The sequence below is a fragment of the Tinamus guttatus genome, unplaced genomic scaffold (assembly GCF_059628265.1).
Source record: "Tinamus guttatus ecotype Peru unplaced genomic scaffold, ASM5962826v1 Tinamus_guttatus_pri_ptg000070l, whole genome shotgun sequence".
NCBI classification, from domain to species: Eukaryota; Metazoa; Chordata; class Aves; order Tinamiformes; family Tinamidae; genus Tinamus; species Tinamus guttatus.
The window spans coordinates 957,705-983,585 of record NW_028288604.1 but is presented as its reverse complement, the minus strand read 5'-3'; the positions used below and the strand labels follow the sequence as shown (position 1 = coordinate 983,585).

The window sequence follows — 25,881 nt, the reverse complement described above, 5'->3', positions numbered from 1 at the left end:
GAACTGCAGATCATTAGTTCATGAAGTAATATATAGGGAAAATAACACTCTACAACACCTGTGTTGTTCATATACTCTTCCCCATGCAACTGCTGTTAGCCAAACTGTGATCTAAGTGACTCCTTGGTAATGATCCTCTTTGCCTTTCACAGTTGAATAAAGACCATACTAATATATTTTTAAATATATATTTTTTATTTTTGTTTTACTGCATCTCATCCCATCATAAAAAAAAGCTGTATGTCATTCCCCTTTGCAGGGAAATCAAAAGACCCATCAAGAAAAGAAAGAAAACCAGTTACAATTATGCCTTAAGCAAATTACTAACATTAAATTATTTGTATATTCTTAGGAACATACTATTTTAATAATTAAGAAAAGTCTACAGGTATACTTTATTTATATAATTTACAAACTTATTACATTAAACATATTTAACATAATATTATTATCTGTCATAATACTATTTCAATATATTATCATAATGAGCTGTATTTTCCCATACATTGTTTTAGATTTTACCTTTATCTGGATCCAGCTGTTCCTGGGAAAGAATACTACACAACACTGGGTTCTTCCACACTCCCTTCTCTTGAGTAAGTGTAGTTAAAATATGAAGTTCCTGGCTGCCATTTTCCATCAAGTTTTTATGCGCCACCTGAAGGATATGTTTTATAAAACAAAATATGGTAAGACAAGCAAACAAACAACAGAGAAGTTTAAGAACATATGAGCTTTATACCTTATGTTAAAATAGAAAAACTCAGACAAATAGTAAAATGTACAATATAAAGACCTTAATGTTCAGTCTGTATAGGTGTTATCTCTGCCTCTCGAGACGTAGACAAAAAAACCACAAAGGATGAGCGTCCCAAACCTTGAGATTGTTAATTGAGCCATTTCTTAAATTTCTGAAATGCAATTTTAAAATAGGCCTCTCTTAAAATGAAGGATGAGAAAATATTATGGTTCACATAATGGGCTGGCACCAGCAGATTGAACTGTTACTGAAGGCCAAAGATTTGAGCTGTTACAGCTCACTTAGTCACTGTATGCAACTATGATGAAGGTAGACAAAAGTCCCCAAATCAATTAAAATAACTTCCACTGCATTTAGATTGCAATTTTAGAGAATCAGAGGGATGTTTGGAAGCAAAATAATTACTTTGAATGTGGGTTAAATAGTAATCCACAACTAACACCTCCTGAAAACAGGAAGGGATCATCTAAATCTTTTCACTTTTTTTAGTTTGAATTTGCTCTGAAGGATGCAGAACCTCTCGTACAAAACACATCTCTTAAGAGTTATAAATATAACTGGCAGCTTATAATAAAAATGTACTCTAAAAAACACCCTTGTATTTTCCTATGCTTAATGTAGGCTGAGAATACTTAGAAGAAAGAACTTTTCTTATGCTTAACAGAGGCTGAAAAAACTCTTTTTCAGCTATTTCTCCCCACTGCACACACTTTTTTTCTTATAAATTCTAGACAGGACCTCACACCACTTGGTTTCATTAATACTGAGGAACTGAACCACATCCTTCTCCAAAGTACAGCACTAATCCTTAAGCTATTAGTGCCTTTGGGAGATCCTGCAGTACCAATAGATGTTTTCACTCATATGGAACCTCAAATGTACAAACAGTAAATACCAAAGAATGACTCATGAAATTACTTCATTTCTAACAGTACTAATAGACAAGTATTTTTTTTAACATTACCTTATTTCTAAGTATCTTAATATATTACTTTTCCACAGCTGCTACATGACTGCAAGGACAAGTGATCTGACTGACAACTTAATTATTTCAGAGTACACGGAATTTCCAGCTGAAGGGCTTGATATTTATCACGCAGTAAGAAACAAGTCTTTGGACAGACCACATACTTAATACCCCCTAATTTTCCAAACCTTTTGTAAAAGCTGTTAAGTCTTCATTTCATGAAGCAAACTCACCTGTACAAAAGCCTGAAATTCTTCCCATTTACTTTCAGGTAAATCAAGAGGCAGACACAGTAGGAGTTCAATACAGCTTCTAGGAGATAATTGAAACGGAATTTCAGGCAACTTTTATTTTTTAAGATGTGTAATATATAGCTCTTTATTCCATTTTGAAAATACTAATTTGTCTGAAATCACAAAGAGTCGCAAAACGGTTTGTTTCTCTAAATCATATAAAGAAAAGAAATACTGGACATGAAACTATAAATGCATGGTCTCTACAACACACTAATTCCAAAAAAAAAGAAAAAAAAAAAGGATTTTCTTTTAAAGTCCAACCCCATAGTAACCCCTGAGTAACTAAATGCACTTTCAGATTGCATGAAGTAAACTGACCATTTCTAACAAGGGATGTCTAATTAGGGATGTTTGCTTGATCCAGAACCAACTCTTGGAGAGATTCCTCCATTTTCAACAACCAAAGATTTTTTTTCTCAGACACAGATCACCATGAGGAAAAAAGGTATTTTCCACCTTATTGAGAATTTTTATAGATTGTGAATTCAACTCAGAAAGCATTTAGGCAACGGAAAGTTAATAAAGAAACATACTCACAGTGCTAAACGTTCAAGCACAAAGGCTACATTTTCACACTCAGAGGTAAGAAAAGGTCGTGCTTTAACATAGCTTCGGATAGCCACCGTGTACACTTCTAACAATGGCAGAGGATCTTCTGATGTTTTCCACTTTTCTGCATATTCCAGCAAAGTCTGTATGGAAAGAGAAACAAATTTATTCTGGAATTTTGGGTTTAAGTTCTTAATTTACACTCTTCACTAATATCCTTTTCAATGATTTCTTTTATGGCTTTAAAATTAATATGTTCCCCAAATACGCCTCTTTTTCTTAAAATTTATTAGTTCTTTCATATGTTTGACAGTGAATCCCTCACTAAAAATTTTTCTCTGATCACACAAAAATGTTGTGACTGACATTTCTGCCCACTCATATGATTGAGTTTCTGTGCACATTTTCCAAATGGGATTTATGGGAACATAAATATTTAGCATTTTTTTTCCCAGAAATGCACAATTAAGGGACTGAAAATTCATTTCTTTAGACACTCATCTCTAGAGTTCAGCTCTGAAAGCAAATAAATCTGAGAGCACTAGTCTCTATTTTCATTTCTCTACTTTCAAGAACTATTTAACATTTCCTCTGCTTTGCCTTCTTGCCATTGTAGGTATTTTTAGGGTACAAATGGTCCGTTTAAATGATCTGTCCTGAAAGGGATATGAACTAAACATTTTAAAGATAGCGTATAAACACCCAGAACAGTTTAGTCAAAAAGGTGCTTTCCAATTTGATACAGAAATACCTCAGTGACTTAGGAATAAAACCAATTACAGAGATGCATACTCAGCTTGACAGAGATGAAATCACCACCAGCACCAAAGGTAAAAAAGGCTCCCACTCATTTCAGTCAGGAGATTTAAACACAGATATACACGTGTAACTGCAGTAGCTGGCAAGGTTCTTGGGCCAACGTACAGAACGTGTCCCCGTAAGAGCTGTGCTCTGAAGCCTTGGGCAGTTTAACAGCTTGTAAACCAACCCCTGCACTGTCAGTTTACAGCCTGTCATATTAAGACTGCCAATTTTGCCACTTGCTTCTTACGTGAATAACAAGTAGAAAACTCTGAGTAACAGTAATTTATGTTGGAAGAGATCTCTAAACCAATGCCCTGCTCCAGCCTGGGACATTAGAAGCAGCTGTCTACAGCGATGCCCAGTGGAGCTGTATTTCAAAGGATGGAGATTCCCCACTTCCTCGGTAACCTGTTTTTGTGTTCGATTACTCTCTATTGTTTTTCCCCCTGCTAATATCCAATCCAAATTTCCTGTCTTTAAACTCATGCCCATTGCCTCTTTTTCTGTCATGTGCAACTCCAAGAGCGTGGCTCTGGCTGCTCTATATCCATATACACACAAGCTGCATGATGACAGCAACACAAATCCCACCAAGAGCCTTCTCTTCTTGATGCCGAACCCCATTCTCTCCACCTCTCCTGTGCTCCAACCGCTCATCATCCTGGTGGTGCCCCACTGGATTCACTCCAGCATGCCAAAGCCTGGCTCGCGGCGGGGAGCCGCACACTGGACTCAGTTATGCAAAGGCAGGGCCCAGCAAAGGGGAATGACCGTTTCCCTCGGCGCACAGGCAACACCCATGGCTGCTGTTGGCCCTCTGCTCCCACCAAGCTGCTGTCATCTACACACTCACTGAGGGTGAATCCAGCTCCTGATAAAGGAGTTACAGACTGTACCAGGATCAGTCCCTGTGGGATGCCACAAACAGGCAGCCACCATTCGGCTTCATACTGCTGATCACAAGGCTTTGAGCCCCTTGTTGTGGCCACCTTACACTGCCTGCATTAGCTGACTCTTTGAGGAATTGGTCTATAAAGATACTACTACCTGAGACCATCCCCAAGGCCTGCTAAAGTCAGGCAGACAACATCTGCTGTTCTCCCCCCATGCACAAGCAGCTATTTCCTCACAGAAGGCAGTCAAGCTGGTCAGTGTGCAAGCATTTTACACAGCTCACACTATCAAGGTGACTTAGCAAAACTTACATTTTCCCTTTTCATTAATTTTAGCTGTAATTAAAGCAAGTTTGACACTATTGGTTCATTTCTGACAGTTTGTTCTGGTCAGGAAAGCAGTAACATTCTCAATGAGCATGTTATACCTGGGGCATAATGCAACTCAAACTATATGGAGGCCTGAAGTACGCTGTCCCTCAGTTTATGTATTAGAAAATAAAGGCAAAAAAGAATATTAACTTTTCAGGAAAGTTCACACTAAAAGGCAAGAGAAAATAATGTTTATTCCAGTCTTCAACTCTATTGAGTTTAGTACATGTTAAACTATATACTGTTTCACCTCTGTTAATATCTGTACTGAATTAGCCAGCAGTGCTGAGAGCATATTTAAAATTAGTACATTTAACCGTGATCAAAATAAACATCTACCAAAATTTCAACCATATTCTACTGAATCAGGAAACTGTTCAATGTGGTTACTCAGTCACAATCCTGCAGCCAGGTCACAGCACAGACAAAACACCATGGACTAAGGGTATCCCAGCCAAGGACACAGCAGGGAAGCAGCAGGCAACTGCCTACTAGTTTGGCAACTAGTTGTTTTAAAAGAGGTTTTAGTTTGAAAAGAAGTCTGAACACATGCTCGCCTTTTTTTTTTTTTTTAAAAAGTTACATACTCCATGTCTCTGATGCTGTAGAAGATCTCTGTTGCAGCATCTAACTGCAACTTTGGCTGAGATGTTGCCTGTTTTACTCTAACATGAACCTTCTTCTAATGGTAGCAAGAAAGTGCCACAGATTGTGGTAGAGTAACCAAAGAAGAGCAAAATTCAGCATGCAAGAAGAAGTGGTGAAGATAAACAGCCCAAACAAACATTTCAACAGACATCTATTTTTGTGTCCTTGCTAATTTTGACCAATGTGAGAGAATAATCAGATCAGAACAAAGCAGTGTGCTGCACAGTCTCAAAGGAGGCTTCAGCAAAAAGTCTCCCTCTTTACAAAGGCTCATGTAACTAGATGTACTATGATTTCTATTTTTTTTCCATAAATTACATGTTTAAGGATGCCAGAGGTAAAGTAGCAAAGCTGTAGAACAAAACAGTGCATAAAAGTATACCTTACATCCTTCACTCTTTGGGTCAACAGCATTTGTTTGGGCAGAACAGCCAGTGTTTTCTTCCCCCAGTGTAACCGATAAAAGCATTCACATTAAAAGAATGCAAGGGAAAAGCTTTAGCTTGACATGAATGCCATACAAGTCTTGTACAACAAACCACTTGATGCTGTTCCCTTCTTGGCAGGGATAGAGCACAACCACCAGCGCACCTTTCACAGAATAGCAGCGTACAAAATTTTAAAGATAAACTATAATTTTTTAATCCTTTTTCTGCAGATAATATTTTTTCTCTTAAGTGCTCAGATGTGACTTTTATTTTTGCATTGCAGAAAAGTGCACGCAATCACTTTTTTTGTTACAGATCAACATCTCAGCTTTATTAATTTCATACTTGCTTGAAAGAGACAATTCTCCCTCTGAGGCGAAAATATGAAAGCAAGCTGCTGGTGATATTATCAGTATGACAACTGATAAACATGGTAATAAAACATTCAGTGTAGTTTATTATTCATATGGCTTCGTAAAACAGACAGGAAAATTCTTTGCATTAGTAGGAAATGCCACCTAAGTTAAACGAGCGAGTGAGTGCCATCTAATTGGAGAAGGATATTTAAAACGATGTTGTCATCACAAATGACTTTCCCTTTCTGATTAATTTGAAGCAATCAATGTACTTCTCATTTTAGACTAAATATTTAAACAAAAAAATATCAAATAGTAGTTAACATACCAGACCAAGGCAGTAACAAGTTTCATAAATTGCCATTTAGTTTTGTCCAAAACCACCAGAGCTGACCTGGCCACCATAAATCTGCCAAAAAAGCTTCTGTCAGTAAGATAAGTACATATTTAGGAAGCCGATACATCCGGTCATGAACTCTGTTTAATATCAGAAACACAGAAGGTTTATCTGTTAATGACTTAATGTAAATCTCATTTTGAATGTATGGCTCATCTACCTTTATTCATGTCCTTTCCAGAAGCCCACATAAAGCAGCAAGATTAATACAAGCTTTGACATAGCAAAGGACATTTCAAAGCCAGCAAACCAAGACAGCGCATCTTTCCAGTTGTGAAGTGCTAAGTTGGTCAGGGAAGTGTTTAACAGGAGAGGGAAGAAGAAAGAGGGTGAGGAAAGAGAGGGAAATGGGGCAGTGGGTCATCTGAGAAGCACATCTATAGAATTATATAAAAGGATTGTTACTAGCTGTTGTAAGGACAGAAAACAACACTAAAACACGAAGAAGAAACCAACTGCCTCAGCAAAGACAGTGACTCAGAAAACACAAGAAGTGTTAGTGCAGACCTGTAAAAAACTATGTTAGAAGCTGTCTTTTGTGGAGGACCGAACAGAGGGCTTGCAAGGAGCTGTCATGCTGGAAAATCCCCAAATAACCAGTATCACAGCCCTGCTGGAGCAAGGGGAGAGAGACTGACCCCCAGGACAGAAGCCCAGTGAAATTCTTCCCAGTAATTAAGAAATATCACAGAGTCCCATGGCATGTAGCAGAAAACTGGACTGAGGAGGAGTTATAAAAACCACTTGCTGAGCCTATGAAAGCCCAACCCATACTATTCCAATCCAAGTCCAGACCAATAAATTGAAGCAAATTAAGTTCAATTTTGAAAATAAGAGATTTAGGCATAGTTAACAACAACAAATAGGCAGAATCATAAACTGGCAAATTCTCAGAACCCACCTAACAAAAATTATTTGGCACACTGATGAGTTGTTACAACTGATAATCACAGAATCACATACTTTAGAAGAAGCAGCTATGGATAAAAACACATTGTATAAAGCACACAGAGAGGTTTGCCCTGTAACACAGTGACACTAATTGCAGCACTAAATAGCACTATTTTTATCTCATATATATATATAGATCGGCCACTTCCAAGTCGTTACATGAACTATATTAAGTGCCTCCTCCCACCACACCCTCTCAGGCATTCCTCAGCGCAAAACACTTGCTTGTGTGACTGTCCCCAAAATGTACATATAGCACTGCTGCCATACAAAGAAAATCAAATTTATTCTTCTTTGCTTAATGAATCATTGTGGTGCCCCGCTTACAATCCTAAGAAGGAATTTTACCCCCAGCCCTGGGCCTCATGAAGCTATTTATCTCCCTAGTCAGGACACACTTGTTAATCAAGTCAAGTACTGTATTCAGGACACAGAAACAAAATTTTGTTTATCTGAGATATTAAAACTGCATTTTGCATCAGCTGCAGTTTACAAAGTTAAGAATGCTCAAATACAGAATCACAACAATTTGTACAATAAAAATCAATATGTATTATATACGCAATTTAAACTGTGGAAAATATTTAGCCATGGGTAACGTTCAGACAACACATTTTATCTCCTTCAGTCAGACTGCTTATATGCATGTTTGCACTAACTGTGCTCCCAATGGATGCTGCTTTTCCACTTTCAAGAATCACACAGAGCAACAGTCCTTGATGAAACTAGTATTACAGTATCAAGGTGGTGATGAAAAGGTTTCATACTAAATGCAGCAATTTCTTACTATTAAGTGAAACTTCACATGTACACTCCACGCCTAGATGTTTTTCACCTTTTAAAAACCACATTCTTGGCCTTGTGCAAAACTGGATGCTGACTTGACTACCTTAATGTGTTAGAATATGCCTGAAACTGTTATTTCCCTTCCCTTTCAAGCACAAGGGAATATGAGATAGGGAAACGACAGAATATGGACAGGTAAACCGTGTCCCTTGAGTCATTCTGTAACTCGCTATCTGAGTGACTATCCTCATGCTCCCAGAAGAAACAAACTAGCGGAACCTCTCTTTAAATACCCAAATACTGAAGTCCAGGACAGGGCAGGATCATAACTTCTAGGAACACTATAAAAGTAAATAAGTTTATTTGCCTAGCCTCATTAATTATGTATAATCCACACTGTGAATACATACAGAGGCTGTCATTTTAAAAAAAAAATCCCTTTCTGATCATATTTTTCTTTCACTAGGGCTATGATGGTTTTGCTGTTTTAAAAATATATATATTTTGGTAAACTGAAAGAAATTATCCAGATCAGCTACACAACCAAAGCAAATACAAGTAAATTTAAGCAATTAACATAATTTCAAAGATGGAACTCCAGGTGTGTTGTCTGTAAAGTATTTCTATATCAGCTCAGAATATTTGAGTCTCATAGTTCTTCCATAAGCAAACCAATCCTCTATTTCTGAATCAAACATTATCAATTATTCAGAAAAACAAAGACAACGTCTGAGCTTTCTTACGTCTCATAAACCAGCTGAACAAAGTTCAAAACTAAGCTTCACATCATCTGAAAAATTTATGCAGCAAAAGTTTATGCTCTGTGGTGTATAAGAAGGTTAGCAATACTGAGTAAGGCAAATCAGAGTTGCAGCACCTCAAAACGTATGTACACGTCTGGGGAAGAGAAGGACGACTTGAGATGTCTAATGGTGGTGGAGACAACAGGGACTAAACGTTCACAACAGCATAAGATAATCTTAGTTGTGGTTTCTTTCAGGGACTTCTAAACTTGGCATGTTCTGAAAACACATCCTGCTACACAGGATGCAGAGGAAATGCAAAGGAATTCTTGTCACACTATCATAAGAAACATGATCTTTATTTGTATTTGTATCTGAGTTGCTGTGCCAGTGTTCCTGCTTTCACACATTAAAGCTCTGGTGTTTCCCCTCTATGACAAACTAGGACAACTGAAACCCCAACAAAAAAGCAACAAATTGCCCAGTATCTATTGTGCACGTGGAGGTAGGAAACACACAGGCATCACCACAGGACATGAACATAACACCTTCACTCTTAAACAGGACAAACCCTACCCAACCTTCATATCATCAAAATAGCTTAGCTAAATGGCATTACATCCTTGCTGAAACAGCAACATCAGGAAGGTCGTGACATCTTTTGTTAAGTTTTGATACTGCCTTCATCTCTGTCCAAGTATGGTTAAATACCGAGCATATCAGCAGGCCAGCTAAGTCGAGTTCAAAGCCTGGAATCAAAACTCAGACGTACTTTTTAATTTTAAGCTAGACATCTTTCCACCTCATAACATGACCACTAAAGTATCTCAGTGTGAATATGAGATACATGTTATTCTAAAATGTGAATATCGAGCATTTAACTCTTGATATCAGAGTACTTCATACGTAAAGCATTCTTTTTGGTAGGCTGTCTAAACCAAAAGCCACTGAGACTTTTGGCATTCTGAAGAATTTGCAACCTCATGCCACAACCATTACCACAACACTTACTGTAAATCTTCATTAAACATGCTTTGATTTCAGCATTAGCAGCTTGCAAAAATACTTGTTTTGTTACTGCTTGTACTATCTTCAAGTTCTAGACTTGAAACAGAGACTTAAGAGCACCTAAAAAACAGGGTACCTCTGAAAGAGGAATTGAGCCTTTATTTGTGTGTGTGATTCCTCATTCAAACATGTGATTCCTCAGCACTGTTTAATTTATAAGATAATTTATAATACTCAATACTTATTCATACTCAATTTATAATGTGATCTATAAAGTCCTAAGCAACCTTTGCGAGGTTCAACATTTGCAATACAATAAGGATCCTCCAAGACACTAGCTCTGAGTTACATATAGTGCCATATTACAAGTAGAAAAGAGGTAAATCTGCATTGGAGAGATGTTAACGTCCCACAGTACAGACATGCATGCAGAAACAGAACCAAAGTCAGGTTCCAATACGCTGCTCCAGGCCAGAAAATTAACTCTGGAGCAGAGCCTACAGCCAAGGAGCATCAGCTCTGATCCAAAATAAAACTATTTCCATCTCTCGAGTACTCCTTCCCGCAGTGCTAGCTAGTAACGACAGGTTATCTGACTCCACAAACTCTACAAACTCCAAAACACCCGCTTCCATCCAGATGCTTGAGGCAACCCTGTGAACTCAGCGCCCCCATTGCCTTGCTGCTGAGAGAGATGCTGACACTGTTTCCAAACAGAAAACCTCAGAGGCAGCAGGAGGAAGGAACATAGCACAGAGAACCCTATAAACTTAAGTCGGTAGTTCAAGTTTCTTGCATAGACAAATACCACAACCCTCACTACTTACAGCTTCCAACTCTCCATGGGGGAAACAAAAACAAGGTTGCTGCCAGCTCCCACATCAGACCAAGACATGCAGAGCAGAGATGGCCCCAAGTTACCACCCCGTCTTTCTGTCTCCTCCAAATTAATGGCACAGTAAGGGGGAGGAAAGCAACTGCAGAGGGGAAAGTGCAGTTTTGCTCAGGTTTAAACAAAATGAAAAGAAACAGCTTCTTCAATTTCATTGTATTTTGCAAGTTCTTTATATCCTTTAAAGGACAAGGATTGAAAATACGTTAGGAGTAATTTATCCAGTGCTTCCAATGACAAAAATGGCTTATACCACTCCAGTGAGCTGTAGTAGTCCAAAATCCTGATCTGCATCTTCACCCATAAAGCCTGCATCCAATTCCCATAGAGTGTGCAATATTTCCTTTCCTTTTTTAAGCATTACTAACACTACTGATAATTCAAAAACTTCTAATTCTGTTTTCTACTAGCTTCACTTGTACTCTATAGAGCCATTTACTGGTCTAGTTTTTGTCATTATTTTTTATTAACATTTACAGAGTTAGAAAAATCTGAGAAACCCTGAGAAAATCTACAACCAGTGGCAATCCTTTACCAACAAAGAAACAAAACAAGTTTTAATTCCTGTTAGTGCCACCTCCCTCCCCCCCGCCCCAAAATGTTTAGTATGTAGACTTGGATGCCTGTACCAGCAGTAGGCAAGGAGAGCACTTTCTTTTGGGGAAAATGTCTCAAGCCTCTCCCCACAGAAGCATGAAGTGAGTGAGACAACATCAGCAGATTTATCTGATTTCTGCTTTGAACACCAGTAATATCAATAAGCAAGCAAGTCAGGTTAACTGCCTTGTAGGACGCATGCTCTGTTCTCTAATTTTATCCTTTATACACTAATAATTGTAAAATGTGCAGCTTAGATCTATTTTAATATTTTTTTTAAATAAGAAACCAGATTCTTCTCTAAAATAGCATGAAAATTAAGAACTAGGCATAAATGTTTCATATAGCTAATTTATGAATTGAATAGGACTACCAACTAAAACACAAAGTTTTCACCAACTATACAGTTCAAATTCCTCCCTTTGCTTCCTTAAGAGTCTTTGGGTTGATTTTCTGAATCCCCTTATGCTCCCTTACAGCCTTACCATGTTGCTACACAGCTCACCTAAAAGCAAGACAGTTGCTGGTTCTCTTGTAGAAATTTTGTGCTATCCCAAGCAACTCCTCCAGGTGCCACTCTGAAAGATTACCCTCGTACCAGATAACTCCCTCCTCTATTTTTGTATAGTCCTTCTGTTGCAACTGCTTTATTTCTCAATTTTCAAATCAATCCTGTGCTGAAAGTGTTACATTCAAACAGCTTTGATAAAAGTTTCATTATTCTTAATTTAGTGAACAATGCATAACATTGAACTGTACATTTTTTTTCCTCCCGTAACAGATTATAATCTAGGGAGGAGAGACTATAACGGGCAGAAAGGCAGATGAGAAAAAGACTTATCCATTATTTCTATCTACATTTGAATCTATGAAGTTTGCCCACTTAAGGCTATTTAAGTTTACAGAACTGCTAAGGAGAAAACTTCGAACAATAATTCTCTCTAAAAGAGAGAACTAAGTTCAGAAACTTCAACTGCCAAAACCCTTTCCTTTCCTTTCTAAAAAAAGTACATGAAGATGTACTTTCAGATGTTTCTTATCAAATTCCTAAGTAACTTTTGAGACTCTGAGAAAAGCAGACAACCCTCTAAAAGTCACCTTAGAATGGAAGAACTGTGAGCATCATACAAAAAATGCAAACGATCAGTCTGTATCCTGAAAGGAACTTTCATTTGAAGGAATATATCATCTTACTGTGGTGATGCTATTACCTTACTATAAGGCAAGAAGAGCTAGACATGCAATGTGATATGATTTAATTAAATGTTCTTTGGCAACAGCTGTCATCTATATGACATCTTGTTATAAATACAAATCTATTGGCACAGAGACAGTATATGAAAAACATGCAGAGCAAAGGTGAAAAGGAGCAGAATTTGTAGCACCATGAATTGTTTGCCCAACATAAGTGCTGCTGAAGTGGTACTCATCACCTGTGTAATTTTCTTTTTCCATATAAAATTGGGAAAATCTAACACTATGTGTTTATTTCATTTGGTCACAAAATATATTGCCTCTGGTCAGCTCCTGGATGGCACAGAAAAGACCAGATTCTTAAAGCTATTAATCTCTACATTTTCATGTTGCTATCTGCTTGCAAAAACTTCAGCTTTGTTTCCTAAAATGTCTCATAAAGTTATTCAGATGAGCTCTGAAACACACAGAGTGGTATTTTAAGAATGTAGCACACCACAGTAAGTTAAGATACCTTCTGCTTGTCGCTGTTTGAATGACTAAAGCATGCAATGATGTGCCAGGTTAACTAAGTGAAGTCAGACAGGCAAGCTGTAAGGCAAAGCAAAAGCTTGCCATACCTATTCAGAGTCTTCCTGTGCTAAGTGATTACTGCTAAATGTGAGGAGCAATGACAGTGCAGCTACATTCACCTGCAAAGAACAGAACAACAGAATTGCTGATGCCTCAATTTTGTACTATTAGCACAATCCTTTCTCTATTATAAAATTAAAATTTGGCCCTGAAAGTAAGCTATAAGACTTTTACAAAACCTTTAGTGAAAATAGAAAGGTAAATATCAGCTGCTGTATCCTGAATATAGAGTATTGCATTCACTTTGTTATTCTTGCACTGCCATATTTTTGCTTTTAAGTTGACACTTCAAACATAATTTTACTGAAGCTCAGACAATGAGGTTTCCTGTATTTCCCTTGTCAAAACATTTCTTTTTCCTTTTGTGCATCTGTGCTTATTGTATTGTCTTTTTCACTCATCAGTGTATCTTGAAGACAATCATTAATAGAAAATAAGGGTTTAAAGTCAGATTAAGAGGTCTAGACCACTCTTCCTGTCCAATACAGAGATTATGCCTGAGGTTCTATCTTTAAGGATCTGCAAACTTCCAAGTCAGTTTTCCCTCACAACAAACAAAACTTATCTTCTTCTTTTTGAGGATACGCAAAATTGTGCAAGCGGACTCCCACTGACTGCTACAACCGTTAATGAAACAAGCACGCCACGAGGATAACATTGCTCCAATTCCCGGAAGGCAGGTAACAGTCTGCTTTTAAGGCACAATTCTAGGATAGGTTACAAACCAATCAGAACTTCTGACCTTGAGCTCTGAAGCTCCAGCTGTATGTCCCATACCTTCCCTGAGAATCCCTCACTGAGTTGCACTCATACAATAATAGCATAAACTTGTAGGCAAACGAACAAGCCTCCTGTTTTGAGAGAAACACTAATCCCTATTTCCGATGCTGAACTTTTCCCTCTCCTTCAAGCTCTCCCTGTTATAACATGACTCACATACTAGTAGGTATGTGAGACTGATGACTAAAAGGAGGTACTCTGGGCACTGAGCTCCATAGCATAGAAGGCGGTCCATGAATAATTTCCAAAGGCAGCCCAGTAAAGGAGCTCAGCAACACAGCCTGTGAAGCCTTTCCTCTGTACCTTCAGGAAAGGGGACTTACTAGTGGGAAATAGACTTAAATTGTTTTTTTTTTTTTTTTTTTTTTTTGAATCAGGTAGTCAGTGTTAGGATATCTGAAGATGAAGCGGTCCAGTTCAAACACTGTGAAACTCCAGACACTTTGGTATTGAAGCATAAGTATCAGATGATCTCTCTTTGTGGGTCTCACAGCACACTTGAATTTCAAAGGGGCACCAAAAAAATCTTAATAGGGCTTGAAAGGCCATTTTTTCTCATCCTCAAAGATCTACAGAACTTAGAAATGAAGACCTTTTATTTTGTGAACTCTGTTTCCCTTCTTCCTTGCTGATGGAGAACAAATCTTTCATTACATAGAAATCTGGAATCTCTTGATGAGTAGTGAAACATAGCTGTAATCTGCAACTTTGACACAGAAAAATAAGCAGATTTTTAGAAAGAAAACTTTAAGAGTCCCATGTAAGGCACTTAAATTTGGGTTCATAGCTCTAAGGGACAAGTGGATAAGGAGGAGTTAGGTTGCAGCCAGCATTTATGTCCATAGTTTATGTTTGTAAGAGGACAGACTACCCAGGAGATGTCACCTGAATGGATTACTTAAGGTTTTAAAATTCTCCACCAATTCTAAAAGTGATGCCAATCATCCTGAAGTAATACCAATTTTAAAACAAGTCTACCTTAGATCAGTATTTAAGACATTCTAAGCAACTACTACGACTTAGTTATATAAGCATTTTAAAGATGAAGCCAAATGCCTGCATACCATATAAACATTACTCTCACCTCATTGCCTATTTTTATAAAATAGAGGAAAAAAAATAGGTGAATTTCTGTTCTTTTCTCTGTGATATGTCTACCCTCTTAAGACACTTTTTCCCTAGCACCATAACTGTAACCCATCTACTTCCCTTTCAGCTTTGTCTCCAAAGCAGAAGCTAAAGCATAAACAGCCTATTTCCACTTTGCTTTTTGACTTGGGATGTTCTACATGTGATATTTCGACTAGAACAAAGATGAGGTAGAGAAGTACGGCTATGTGAAATCTCTCCACTACAACTGTCACCAGGCAGAGCTGCAGCTGATAAGGGGCTGCCATTATTCTCATGGATTTTAGCTCCTGCTAAAATAAAGAATTCAAGTCACATCAGTATAAGTTAACAATTTTTTTTTTATTTAGATTTGTGCATGGAAGGGTCAGTTTACAAGAAGTCAACACAAAATTGGACTTTACTGTATTTCCAAAGGAGTTTAAGTAAATTAAAACTGTTATTTTTAATTTATTCAGTATATTAGCAATGTTTAACATTGTTACCTTTACAGCTAGGCAAGTGCTTCAAGAGCAGCTTTCATATGTTTGATATTATCACACAATATGATCCAGAGCAGAACAACAAACTTTAGCAGGAACAGAACATGAGATTGCATTTATAAAAGACGACACGATCAAATATGAATTACTATTTAAATTCTGGTTAGGACCAGTTCATGGTCAAAGAACAAATTCTAATTTTTATTCAGTTACAGCTTTCAAAACCTTTCAAGACTTCAAGTCACTGGTGTGCTCTTTGAATGCTTCAGAATTGTTTCGTTATAAAGTTGTTAAAGCAAAGTACAGCACTAGAAAGCCAATATGTCTTTGGCAAAAGAGTAAACTATGTTTCTTAAATTCAGATGGAGATACTGACTTGTGCTCAGAAGGACTGAATCTAGACTTTTAATTCTATCACTACAATGCTGTATTTAAGTAATTGTTTTCACTCTCAATTTCTGCTAGTATATTGTAGAACTTTCCAATTCTCTTTTCTATTACTCCTGTTGTTCTCCACTGATAGGTAGCAGTTCCAGTCTTCCTCGCTGCTTTTTTCCTTCTCCTTCAGACAGGAAACTCCAGTTGCTTTTATATTTTACACTCCCTCCCTAACACTGGCTGCTCTATCCTGCAGTTAAAACCGAAGAAAAGCCAAGATTAGCCAATACCAATTATTTGTCCAAGAATTATTCAAAAAGCTAAGACTAGTTCACAGAGGTGAAACTCAACCAGCAAATTTTAGAACTACTCAACACTTGAGCTTGCAAATAAATGCTAGTCCACAAAAAAATTCTCAATGCCTAGGGCACTTTGGTGCAATGCGCTGCAAAAGGAGTGGATTTGTACAACACAAGAGCTGGTACTGAGTACCCACATCCACTCTGTATCCATCACACCTCTCTAGCTTGGACTAGTTTCCACGTGATTCCATGTACTGTTTTGGCAGATGCCAAACTTTTACAGCCATAATACTTGAAAACTGTTTTTCCAAGTAGTTACTTTCTTGTTCACTTACTGAACAAATTTTTCTAACAGTTTTATTATACTGTAAAAGTATGTATGTTAATATACTGTAATCTCTATTACATTTTTCCCTTCAACCATTAAATAAGTAGTACTCAGGGGGAAGTACTATTGATAAGACAGCACTGAATTTTATGATGCATGCTGTATCCAAACACAGATAGCCATCAGTAGAAACCAGTGTTTAGCTGTCACCTAAACACAGAACCACTAGCTCAAGTACTCAAGTACTAGTTTTCTGAACCTCTTTAAATGTAATCTGTGCAGCAGTCTTGCAACATTCTCACCATCCACAAGCTTCAGGCAATTTTTAAATAAACACTTTCCTCTTGCCATCCTCCTCATTTCCTCTTCAGTTATAAGTTTTCAAAACAACCATGTAAAGCTGGAATGTTGCCTATCAAACCAAAAGACAAAGGCTAAACTGCATTACAACTGCACATCTTTCTGGTGATAGAAATGCAAAGGTAGAGAAAGACATGAGAGTTTTAGTCATCTTGCAGTAAGTCAATTAGCCTATCCGTACTAGTACCTGAAGAAAGGCTGCCCTTTTGAAGATTTTCAGAGGCAATAATAAATAAATTTAGAGAAATCACTATTTCCACAGATAGGTAAGTGTTAAAAATACAATATTAACTTTTAGTTGATTTTGATGCAATAAAAGAAATAGACTTTGCTGGTTCAAGTAAATACCTTCCAGATCTGTTAATTCTAGGAAAAATTCTAGGCATCTTTTATCAAATCTTAAATAAGAAAACACATGTCCAAAGTGACCAACTACTCTGCAACTAATATGATTCATTTCCTCATTCTGTTCCACCCCAACAAATTCATTCATCAAAACTTATGATGGTTTATTATGCAAAGTATCTTTCCATGGGGGGGGGGGGTGGGAATAAACAAATAATGAACAAACAGATTTCAATATTGTTAAAGATGTAGAGTATATGGATTATTGAAACTTCCCCCTTCTCACTCTATATTTATTTACATCATGTAAGCCTTTAGTGATCTCAGGATCACTACAGCTATTTCATCGTAACTGCGAGTCCCAAGATTTCCCATCTTTGGAAAAGACACTTCAGACTAATTGCAGGAACAATTCATGTAATGAATGATCTACAACCTACAGAAGCATGTTAAGGTTAATGTTAAATATCAACCATTAACCATTCAATTTACTTAATGATAAAACAAATTATCAGAAAGTTATATTTCAATTTCTAACGACGCTCCGACTCTTCAGCACATGAGTGTGTAAAGTTGGCCATGCCTTTAATCCAACTGCTTCTATTTGACTAAGCAGATAAAATAGCAAAAAATTAAGTAAAATTCTAACAGGTCTTCTAATGCACGCATCTAGAAAGCAAGAAAGTACCACCACTCTTAAATTTACAGCTATGAAACCTAAACAAGGTCTACATGTATTGTGCAAAGATATATTGGCATCTCTAAGTCAGAGTGTACATTCGAGAAGACCTTGAAACAGATACAGAAGAAAGGCTAGTGGGCCTCAAGGCTACTACAACTCTCAGAGGAATAATTAAAAGATCTTCCATAATCACCAAGAAAAGACAGCAAGAAACACAGAATACTGCCTCTGGTAAGTTAATTAGCAAAATTTTGAACTTTGTTAATTGTTAAACAGGTGTCTCACCCCCCTCAGCCTCCCATTTATGTGAAAAAGCACAAACAAATTGTACATTTTCATGTGGGTATGATGAGCTTGCTGGATGGGCTCAGATTGCTCAAATTAAGAGTGGGCAAAATAAGATAAATCACCATGGGGCTATTCCTCCCATTATTCTTCAGTCACTATTTTGCTTAAAATAGTTTTAAAATATAGCTAGTTTCTAGAACTAGAATTGCCTACAAAAACTTATATTCATAACCTGTTTCAAAGAGTAATTATTTAAAATACCAAGAAATTACTTCATTAAGCTTCATGCTTTGTCACACAGAGTAGCAAAAATTATCCTTCCTCAGACTTGCCTTTGATCTTTTATCATTTTGCATTCAACATGTCCTTTCCAATTTTGTCAGCAGTATAAATTTCTTCTCTTTTATACTTATAAAAAAAGTGATCTTGTTATAGTTCTAGGCTATATTTCTCTCCGTTAAAGTCTTCAATTCTAGTCTCAATTTAATGTTGTCATCACAATCTTCATATTTTAGTCAGTTTCGTTAAAAACAATATTCAGCAGTTGGCTATTAAACAGGCATTTCAGGAATGTGGTGGGATGCTCATTAGAGTAAACTTTGATCCACTGCCAGGAAATCTAATTTACCTATTCTTTTAATCATCGAACTGGCATATGGACAGATTAAAAACAGGATGATAGCCAGAAATAACGGCATGTGCATTTCCTAGAATACAGGTGACTTGAACCTACTCTCTTAGTCAAGTAAAATGAGAGATTACAAATATTTTTGCAGTTCATCTGCATTACACATTCTTATTAGCCATCTCTTCCAGCTGAGCTCAAATTTCTCCCAGTGCTGTTTCACCCTGTTAATTCAGATAAGAACCTAATTGAAAAGCTTCTCCTTCAGCAAAAAAATAGTTACATAATTATCACTTTAAGCTTGTACACTCAGCACAATCACACTAACATCCCAAAGGATGTTTCCATCTAACCTGCATTTTGTGTTGAAGGAAGAAGCAATGGCCATCTAGCTCACACAGCCTAATAATCAAGCCTGTCCTTATGTCAGTGCCCAGCTACTGCCACTGAGTCCATGTGAAACGAAGAAGAGCAGCCAAAATTATGCTTTCTCTTGAATATGAGAACCACGAGAACTGGGAGCTGCTGCGGTTCATGAAGGCTGGTTGGGTGTTCAAGAGTATGGTGCTCACTATCCCATACTCTCACCAATTTCAACTTGAACAGCAGGTAGGCTATAGGCCCGTAGAATTCAGACATACAAGTTTTATCATCTTTATTGCTATGGTTTCATAACTGTAAGTTACTTTTTAATCCTAATTATTCTTTAAGAGCTACCCTTTAATGATTTAAGAAAGAAATTCAGATTACATCTGTGATCCTAAACATTTAATCTCTTCTTGCCCTCTTCCTTGTGTTATAAAGTAATGTATTGTCAGCAGCTCCTGAGAAAAGTATGAATCACAATACTGTGGAGCTCCATACTCCTAATTTGATTTAATGCCCGATCCCTGATAGTACTTTGCTGATTCATCAAAACATTATTCAGTGCATTATATCCCCAGTATCAAACAAAAATAATCTATTCATCCATATTAATTATCTTCATTTTTAATAACAGAGAAAGGAGAGTCCTCCTGAATTCTGTTCTTTATGATATACAAGTGACCAAGAACGCAATGCTATACGTACCATTAATGCAAAAGGAAACTATATTCAACCAAAAAGATAGAACAGAGTTACAAAATGAAGAGTGATATCTAAAGACTGGGTTTTTATACATTGACAATGCATCATACTAAATCCCAAAGAGTTTTACTCCAGGTAGTTAAGTTTTTCAAAGTAGCAAATACATTTGTCCAACAGTTAGGAGCAAGAGCACATTTCAAGTTGGTGGGTGAAACTGGGCAGCAGCTTTGACAGAAGTTTTCCCTATTAAGTAAGTCTTTATGAGGGCTAACAATCACTACTAGTTCACAATAATACCAAAACAAAACAGGAACTATATTAGTATAGATCTAACCAATTCTGTGATGAAAAATTAATTATTTTGTTTTAGCCTCATACAGGCAGAGAGAGAAATATTACAAACCAGAAGACTGTGCAACTGTCACAGATGGGAAGATCAAGAAGAAATTGAGAAAAAACAAGTCTTACCAAAAATTAGACACATTTTTGCCATTTAGTCCAGTTTCCTATACAATCAGACATATTTTAATAATGTTACGAAGCTCCGCTGTATTTTCTGATGTTCTATACACACCTGCTTTCTGAATGTCTCTGTTTTGCCAAGTGTTACTGGTTTATTTTTTCCTCAAATAGAAGCAGTGCAGTTTATCCTGTTAGACGAAAGATCCCAGAAATAATATCATGGAGATGTCTATAAGGTATATTTGGAAAGATGAATAGAAAGAGTTCAAAAATCTCAGAAAAATACCTACACACTTCTCAAAATGTGTAATATATATTAAGAACGCTAAGATCTTAGTATATGCCAAGGCCCAGACCTAATAAGATGAGGACTTCTATTTCAAAACATGGTTTCAAGTCATATTATTTACCTATTACTTAAATTTAAATTCACAGGTACACCTCTATTTTAGAAAAGCTGATGGCATAGAAATGTCATGCTGCTTTCTTCATGAAAACTAAAGAATTCTATAAGCTGCACTGTAACTACTCAAGGATTTAAATGGAAGCTTTCATTAGATGCCTTTAAGTACAAAGCAGCAGTAAAGGAAGTTTTTGATAGACATAAATTAATGCCTAGAGCAGCATCTCCTGAATGCGTGCTCCATAGGTATATGAATTGGAAATGTTTTCTGTGGCTGTGCCACAGAACACTGAACAAACTGACGTGTTGAAGAAACTGCTAACGATTCCAGTTTGATACAGTTTACCCAATTTAGGCAAGTTCTTATGTCATGTCACCTAGTAATGCAGCGTGTAGATGTGACGCCTAGAGCAAAGCACCTACAAAATAAAAGGGGCAGAGTAAATAGTTAACGACCACATGAAATTCCTTTAGCCTTAGTGACCAGAGAAATCAGATTCTCTGGAATATCCCATTTTCTGCCGCCTTTCCTGAAGATACGTGGTCGTGAGTCATTCATTTTCCAGCAAGATAATCCATAAAACCTTTCAAGACTGTTCAGGTCTGCACAGCCGGAGATACACATCTGCATTATCAACAAGCCAAGAGACAAAATGTGGATGCTCTGATACAATGACATGCCTTACTGAATACAAGAATTAAAAAATAAACTTCCTCATACACGTCCTGCAGAATAAAAAGGGCGTTTTCCTTGGCCAGTATCTTACATCTCTTAAACAGTCAATCTTAAACAACTGCCCTTTTAGAAAGCAATCTAGACATAAGAGATACTTCCAAAAGGAAGAGGAGGAAAAAAAGAAAAAAAAAAAGTATTTGTGGTAAAAGGTGAATGAAAGAACATATAATGTTACAGCCAAATACTACAGGTAAACTAAAGTCACACAAAGGTCTTCAGGATTTTCTATAAAAGGTAAAAGACTGGATAAAAAAAAAAAAAAAAGCCTCAACTTCCATATGGGCAATAAGAATCAAAGATCTTATGAACCAAAACTAATTCCAGTCACACTTCATACCCTTTAACTATTAACCTTTGGTTAAAAGTGCATCTTTTTAGTGAAATGGTAATTTGCTGATAAGAGGAGTTTTCTTAATAACTTTGGTAAAAATGTCAAATACCCATTGTTTGATGGGCAAAAGTTACCAGGGCAACAGAAAGTGAATGTTGATCTGTAAAGTACTGTGAGGAAAAAGTAATATTTTAGTCTAAGAAAACATTTAATTTAATATATATTTTAGTATAGAGCACTTTAATCTATAGACCTCTTACCAAACCTCAGCTTTTTATTTAAAAAAAAAAAAAAAAAAGTGAATCCCTCAAACTAAATTTTGTCATCTTCTTAACTATCTTACCTGACAAGTACATCGCCATGGCAGACAGAAATACTAGGAGTAGGCTTGGGAGTGAAAAGCGAGAACAGATAAAAAGCAGCTGACAACCTGAACACATGAAAATGTTACACTTCTGGAAAAAAAGAAGTATCCTGCGCAATCTGGAGTCTGAGCAAGCAGACTATTCTCTTCAGCGAATAGCTAGCCTCAGCTGCAGCACTGACTGGGACACCACAATTCAAGTAAAATTCCTGGCTTGATATTACAAGAATATAGATCAACGTAAGTACCTGGAAGATGAAGAAGGTAACAAACAAATTTGGAGAAAAATCAAAGACTGCAAAGACTGTTTTTGTTCAGAAAAGTGAAAAGTGGAGGAAATTGATAGATAGCCTTGAAAGCTTAAGCAGTGCTTCCAATAAAGTCAGAATATGCTACTTTTCATGTCTGTTGAGACAGAATAAATCACAATAGTTTTTGCTTGCAGTAATAGATTAGAAATTAAGTTAGACAATGGGGTGTGTAGTGAGGGAATCTTTAAAGGCAAAGTTAACTAAAATACATGACCTAGGAAGATTTTAGAATAACAGGTCAAACAAGTACTTTTAGCTGCAGCTTACCAATAACCAGTCCTGTCTCAGAACCATGGCCTAGATGATCAAGCTCTCTTCCAGATGCACTTTTTGTACGGGGGAAAATACTGGCAAACCCAGCTAGTTCAAAATAAAACAACTCCCCTGCCCCAAAAAGAAAAAAAAAAGACATCTATGAGACCAAGTTGAAATAGAATACAACAGAAGCAAATCACAAAGATGGCAACATCAAAAGAGAAGCTTTTAAGGGTTAGCTCAATGAAGAAATCATTCATTAGACTCAAGAGAAGTTTTCACTTCACAAAGTAGAAACAAAAAGAGTTGAGGAATTCATGCATACTGAAAAGAGACAAACTCAGTTACACAGGCAATCATTAAACTGAAAGCTCAAGAAGTAGCATGAACACAAAACATTTCACAGAAAAAAAAATAAGCTATTGATGGTTGATGCATAAAAGAAAAGCATTTTAGTGGACTGGATCTTAATCTTCATGTTCCAGTAACGTCGGTAGCATCAGCCAATGATTTAGAATTGCAAACATATATGATCTGGAAGCCAATGTGATCTTAAATTATGCAGAAGGACCAGCAACCTACTAGATTCATTATTAGGTGTCAAAATCAAGGACGGTTGTCTACACATGTAATTAAAATTTGGTGAATGTTGTCTGAAAACCAGATATACTACTAAGAAAGAGTGGAATGCTTCTTCTAGTTCCATTAAATGTGTATTTAGCTGATGATTCTTTTCACTACCAATTTTATGGCCATATCAGATGGAAAGACATCACAGCCACAAGTCTCTCACGAAATCGTGAGCAAGCTCTTCAAAGACTGTTTGAGGTCCTTATACTCAGAATCCCTCTTGGCAAGGCATCATACTCAACTCCTGCAGGAAAAATAAAGCCTTCTGAAACACTCCTTTGTCACTGGATTAAGACAGACTGGATTTGGGTAAATTCAGAGGTTGTAGCTAAAGGGTTTAAGAAATGCGCTATTTCAAATTCTGTGAAGAACTGAAGAGGACTTCTGTCATCTTGAGTCTGAAAAGAAAGTCGAGAAAAGGAAGACAGAAAAGCGAGGAAGAAGTTGAAGATAGTGAGCAGAGTGACAGCATTACAAAGTTGCAAAGAGGAGCAAAGAAAGAAAGACGAGTAACAAGGTACAAGAGAAGATAGGACTAATCTTTAATAGAAACAAATCCTCAGTGAAAAATTCACACCCTCTTTGTATATTGATTACAGTTATGTAATAAAAAAACAGTCTTTTGTATATAACTGATTGCTTTTAGCAGGGGTCATCTTAAATTCAAGGTCATCTGCCTTTCAAGTTAGGGTGATATGTATTCCTCAACATTTTAAAATCCATTCTAGCATGTCAGCACTGTGTAAGGAGAAAGATTAGGGTAGAACTTTAATGCGTTAAGGCAGGACCTACAGGCACATGGTCCCAAATCAATACATCACCAGTACCTCAATAAACATGTATATATATTTAAAAAACGGCATTTAAAAAGTAAAGGAAAACAAGAATGAACTCCATACATTCATATAGAACTAAAGGGCAGCAAAAAACCTACTTTAAAAAAGTTTTGATAAATAGCGAAAAAACCTTGCATACTTTACATTTTTTTTCCCCATCAGCATTATACTTATGATAATGGTATTAGGAATACCTTAGGTTAATTACTAACACTAATTAAACTGTCTACTCTTAAAAGATATGAATGTTTCATACTAATGACTAAACACACTTAACATGTTTCAAAACAACAATTTTTCCAGAACAGGCAGCCAACAGATTAGACAAGAAGTTCTAGCAAAGTGATTGAGGAAGAACAATGAGACAGTTGAAGTATTTTCAGATGTTTGGGATATAACTCACTATTTTTCTACTGACAACTAGTAAGGCAGTATAAGAGAAGAGACAGGTTTACAGCTCTGGAGAATTTGCAGCACCCATCAAGTACAGTAGAGCACAAGACTAAAATACAGATTTACAAGAGATCAAGAGTCCAAAATAACAATTGAGGGAAGACTAATAAGATCAAAGATAAAATGCATAAACCACTGAAGAACGTTCCAGGGTAAGTATATACACCATAAAGATTTCACAAGCAACAAGATCCAAAAGAAGCTGTTACCAGCTTTATATTTGATATTTAAGAAAGGTTACAATGAGAAGAGAACACCTCCTATATTAAAAAGCTCTACTAAACCCACTTACATTCATCCAGCTCCCTGAAAAAATAAAACTTTAGTCTTTTTAACTGACTATAACCTACACATTCTCTTAAAAAAAAATCTGACCAGCCACTATGCAGCAAAAAGAACAATTATTTCACTTTATTTTAAATTTTTGCAAAATTCATTTTCAATTTATCTTCATCACAGTTGAAGATGCTTATTTCGTCTGTCCATGTCTGCATATAAATTGCTTCTGACAAAATGAATTTGTTATGGATTTGCTAATTACCAAACACCTACAGAGTCATAAATTACAATTAGAAAGTCATTTTACATATCCATACTAATGTGAATTTTACTGGACCACAATTTAAGAAATGCTTTCTGTTGCACACTGACAAGGACACAAATACTACATTTATGTAGATACTGTACAAGATTAAGGGTTTAATCCACTTTAAATTTAAAAATAACTATAACATTTCAGAGTGCAAAAATAATGAAGACAAAGTATAAAAGTATAGCTGATGAAATGTTGCAAAGTAAAGAGAAGAAAACAGTTCCACAATAAAATTATTGTCTTTCAAGGTACAAGGGTTTGTATTTTTTATGGGTAGTATATTTTTTGGATCATATTTTTTTACTGTTGGATTATAATATGAAATGGTTCAATTTTCAGATTTCTCAAAACCAGCTGAGGGATTTGTCTGTACAACCACCCCTTCATTTAATGAGTGGAATGCTTAAATCCTTTATTCATCTTTGAACCTAAGGATCTTTCAGTGCAGTAATGCACATGTTATAGCTT

At 36.5% G+C, this 25,881-nt stretch overlaps 1 protein-coding gene across 1 annotated transcript in view; it reads right to left on the bottom strand.

The window, feature by feature from the left end:
- Positions 1-25,881, bottom strand: part of ZNF292 (zinc finger protein 292) — a 52,593-nt gene that overhangs the window by 23,896 nt on the left and 2,816 nt on the right. Inside the window, exons 2-4 of the mRNA XM_088519758.1 lie at positions 2,561-2,715; positions 1,961-2,039; positions 523-658 (exon numbers count right to left, since the gene is read on the bottom strand). Coding sequence (XP_088375884.1) covers positions 523-658; positions 1,961-2,039; positions 2,561-2,715 — 370 coding nt within the window. The remainder of the gene's footprint in view (positions 1-522; positions 659-1,960; positions 2,040-2,560; positions 2,716-25,881) is intronic.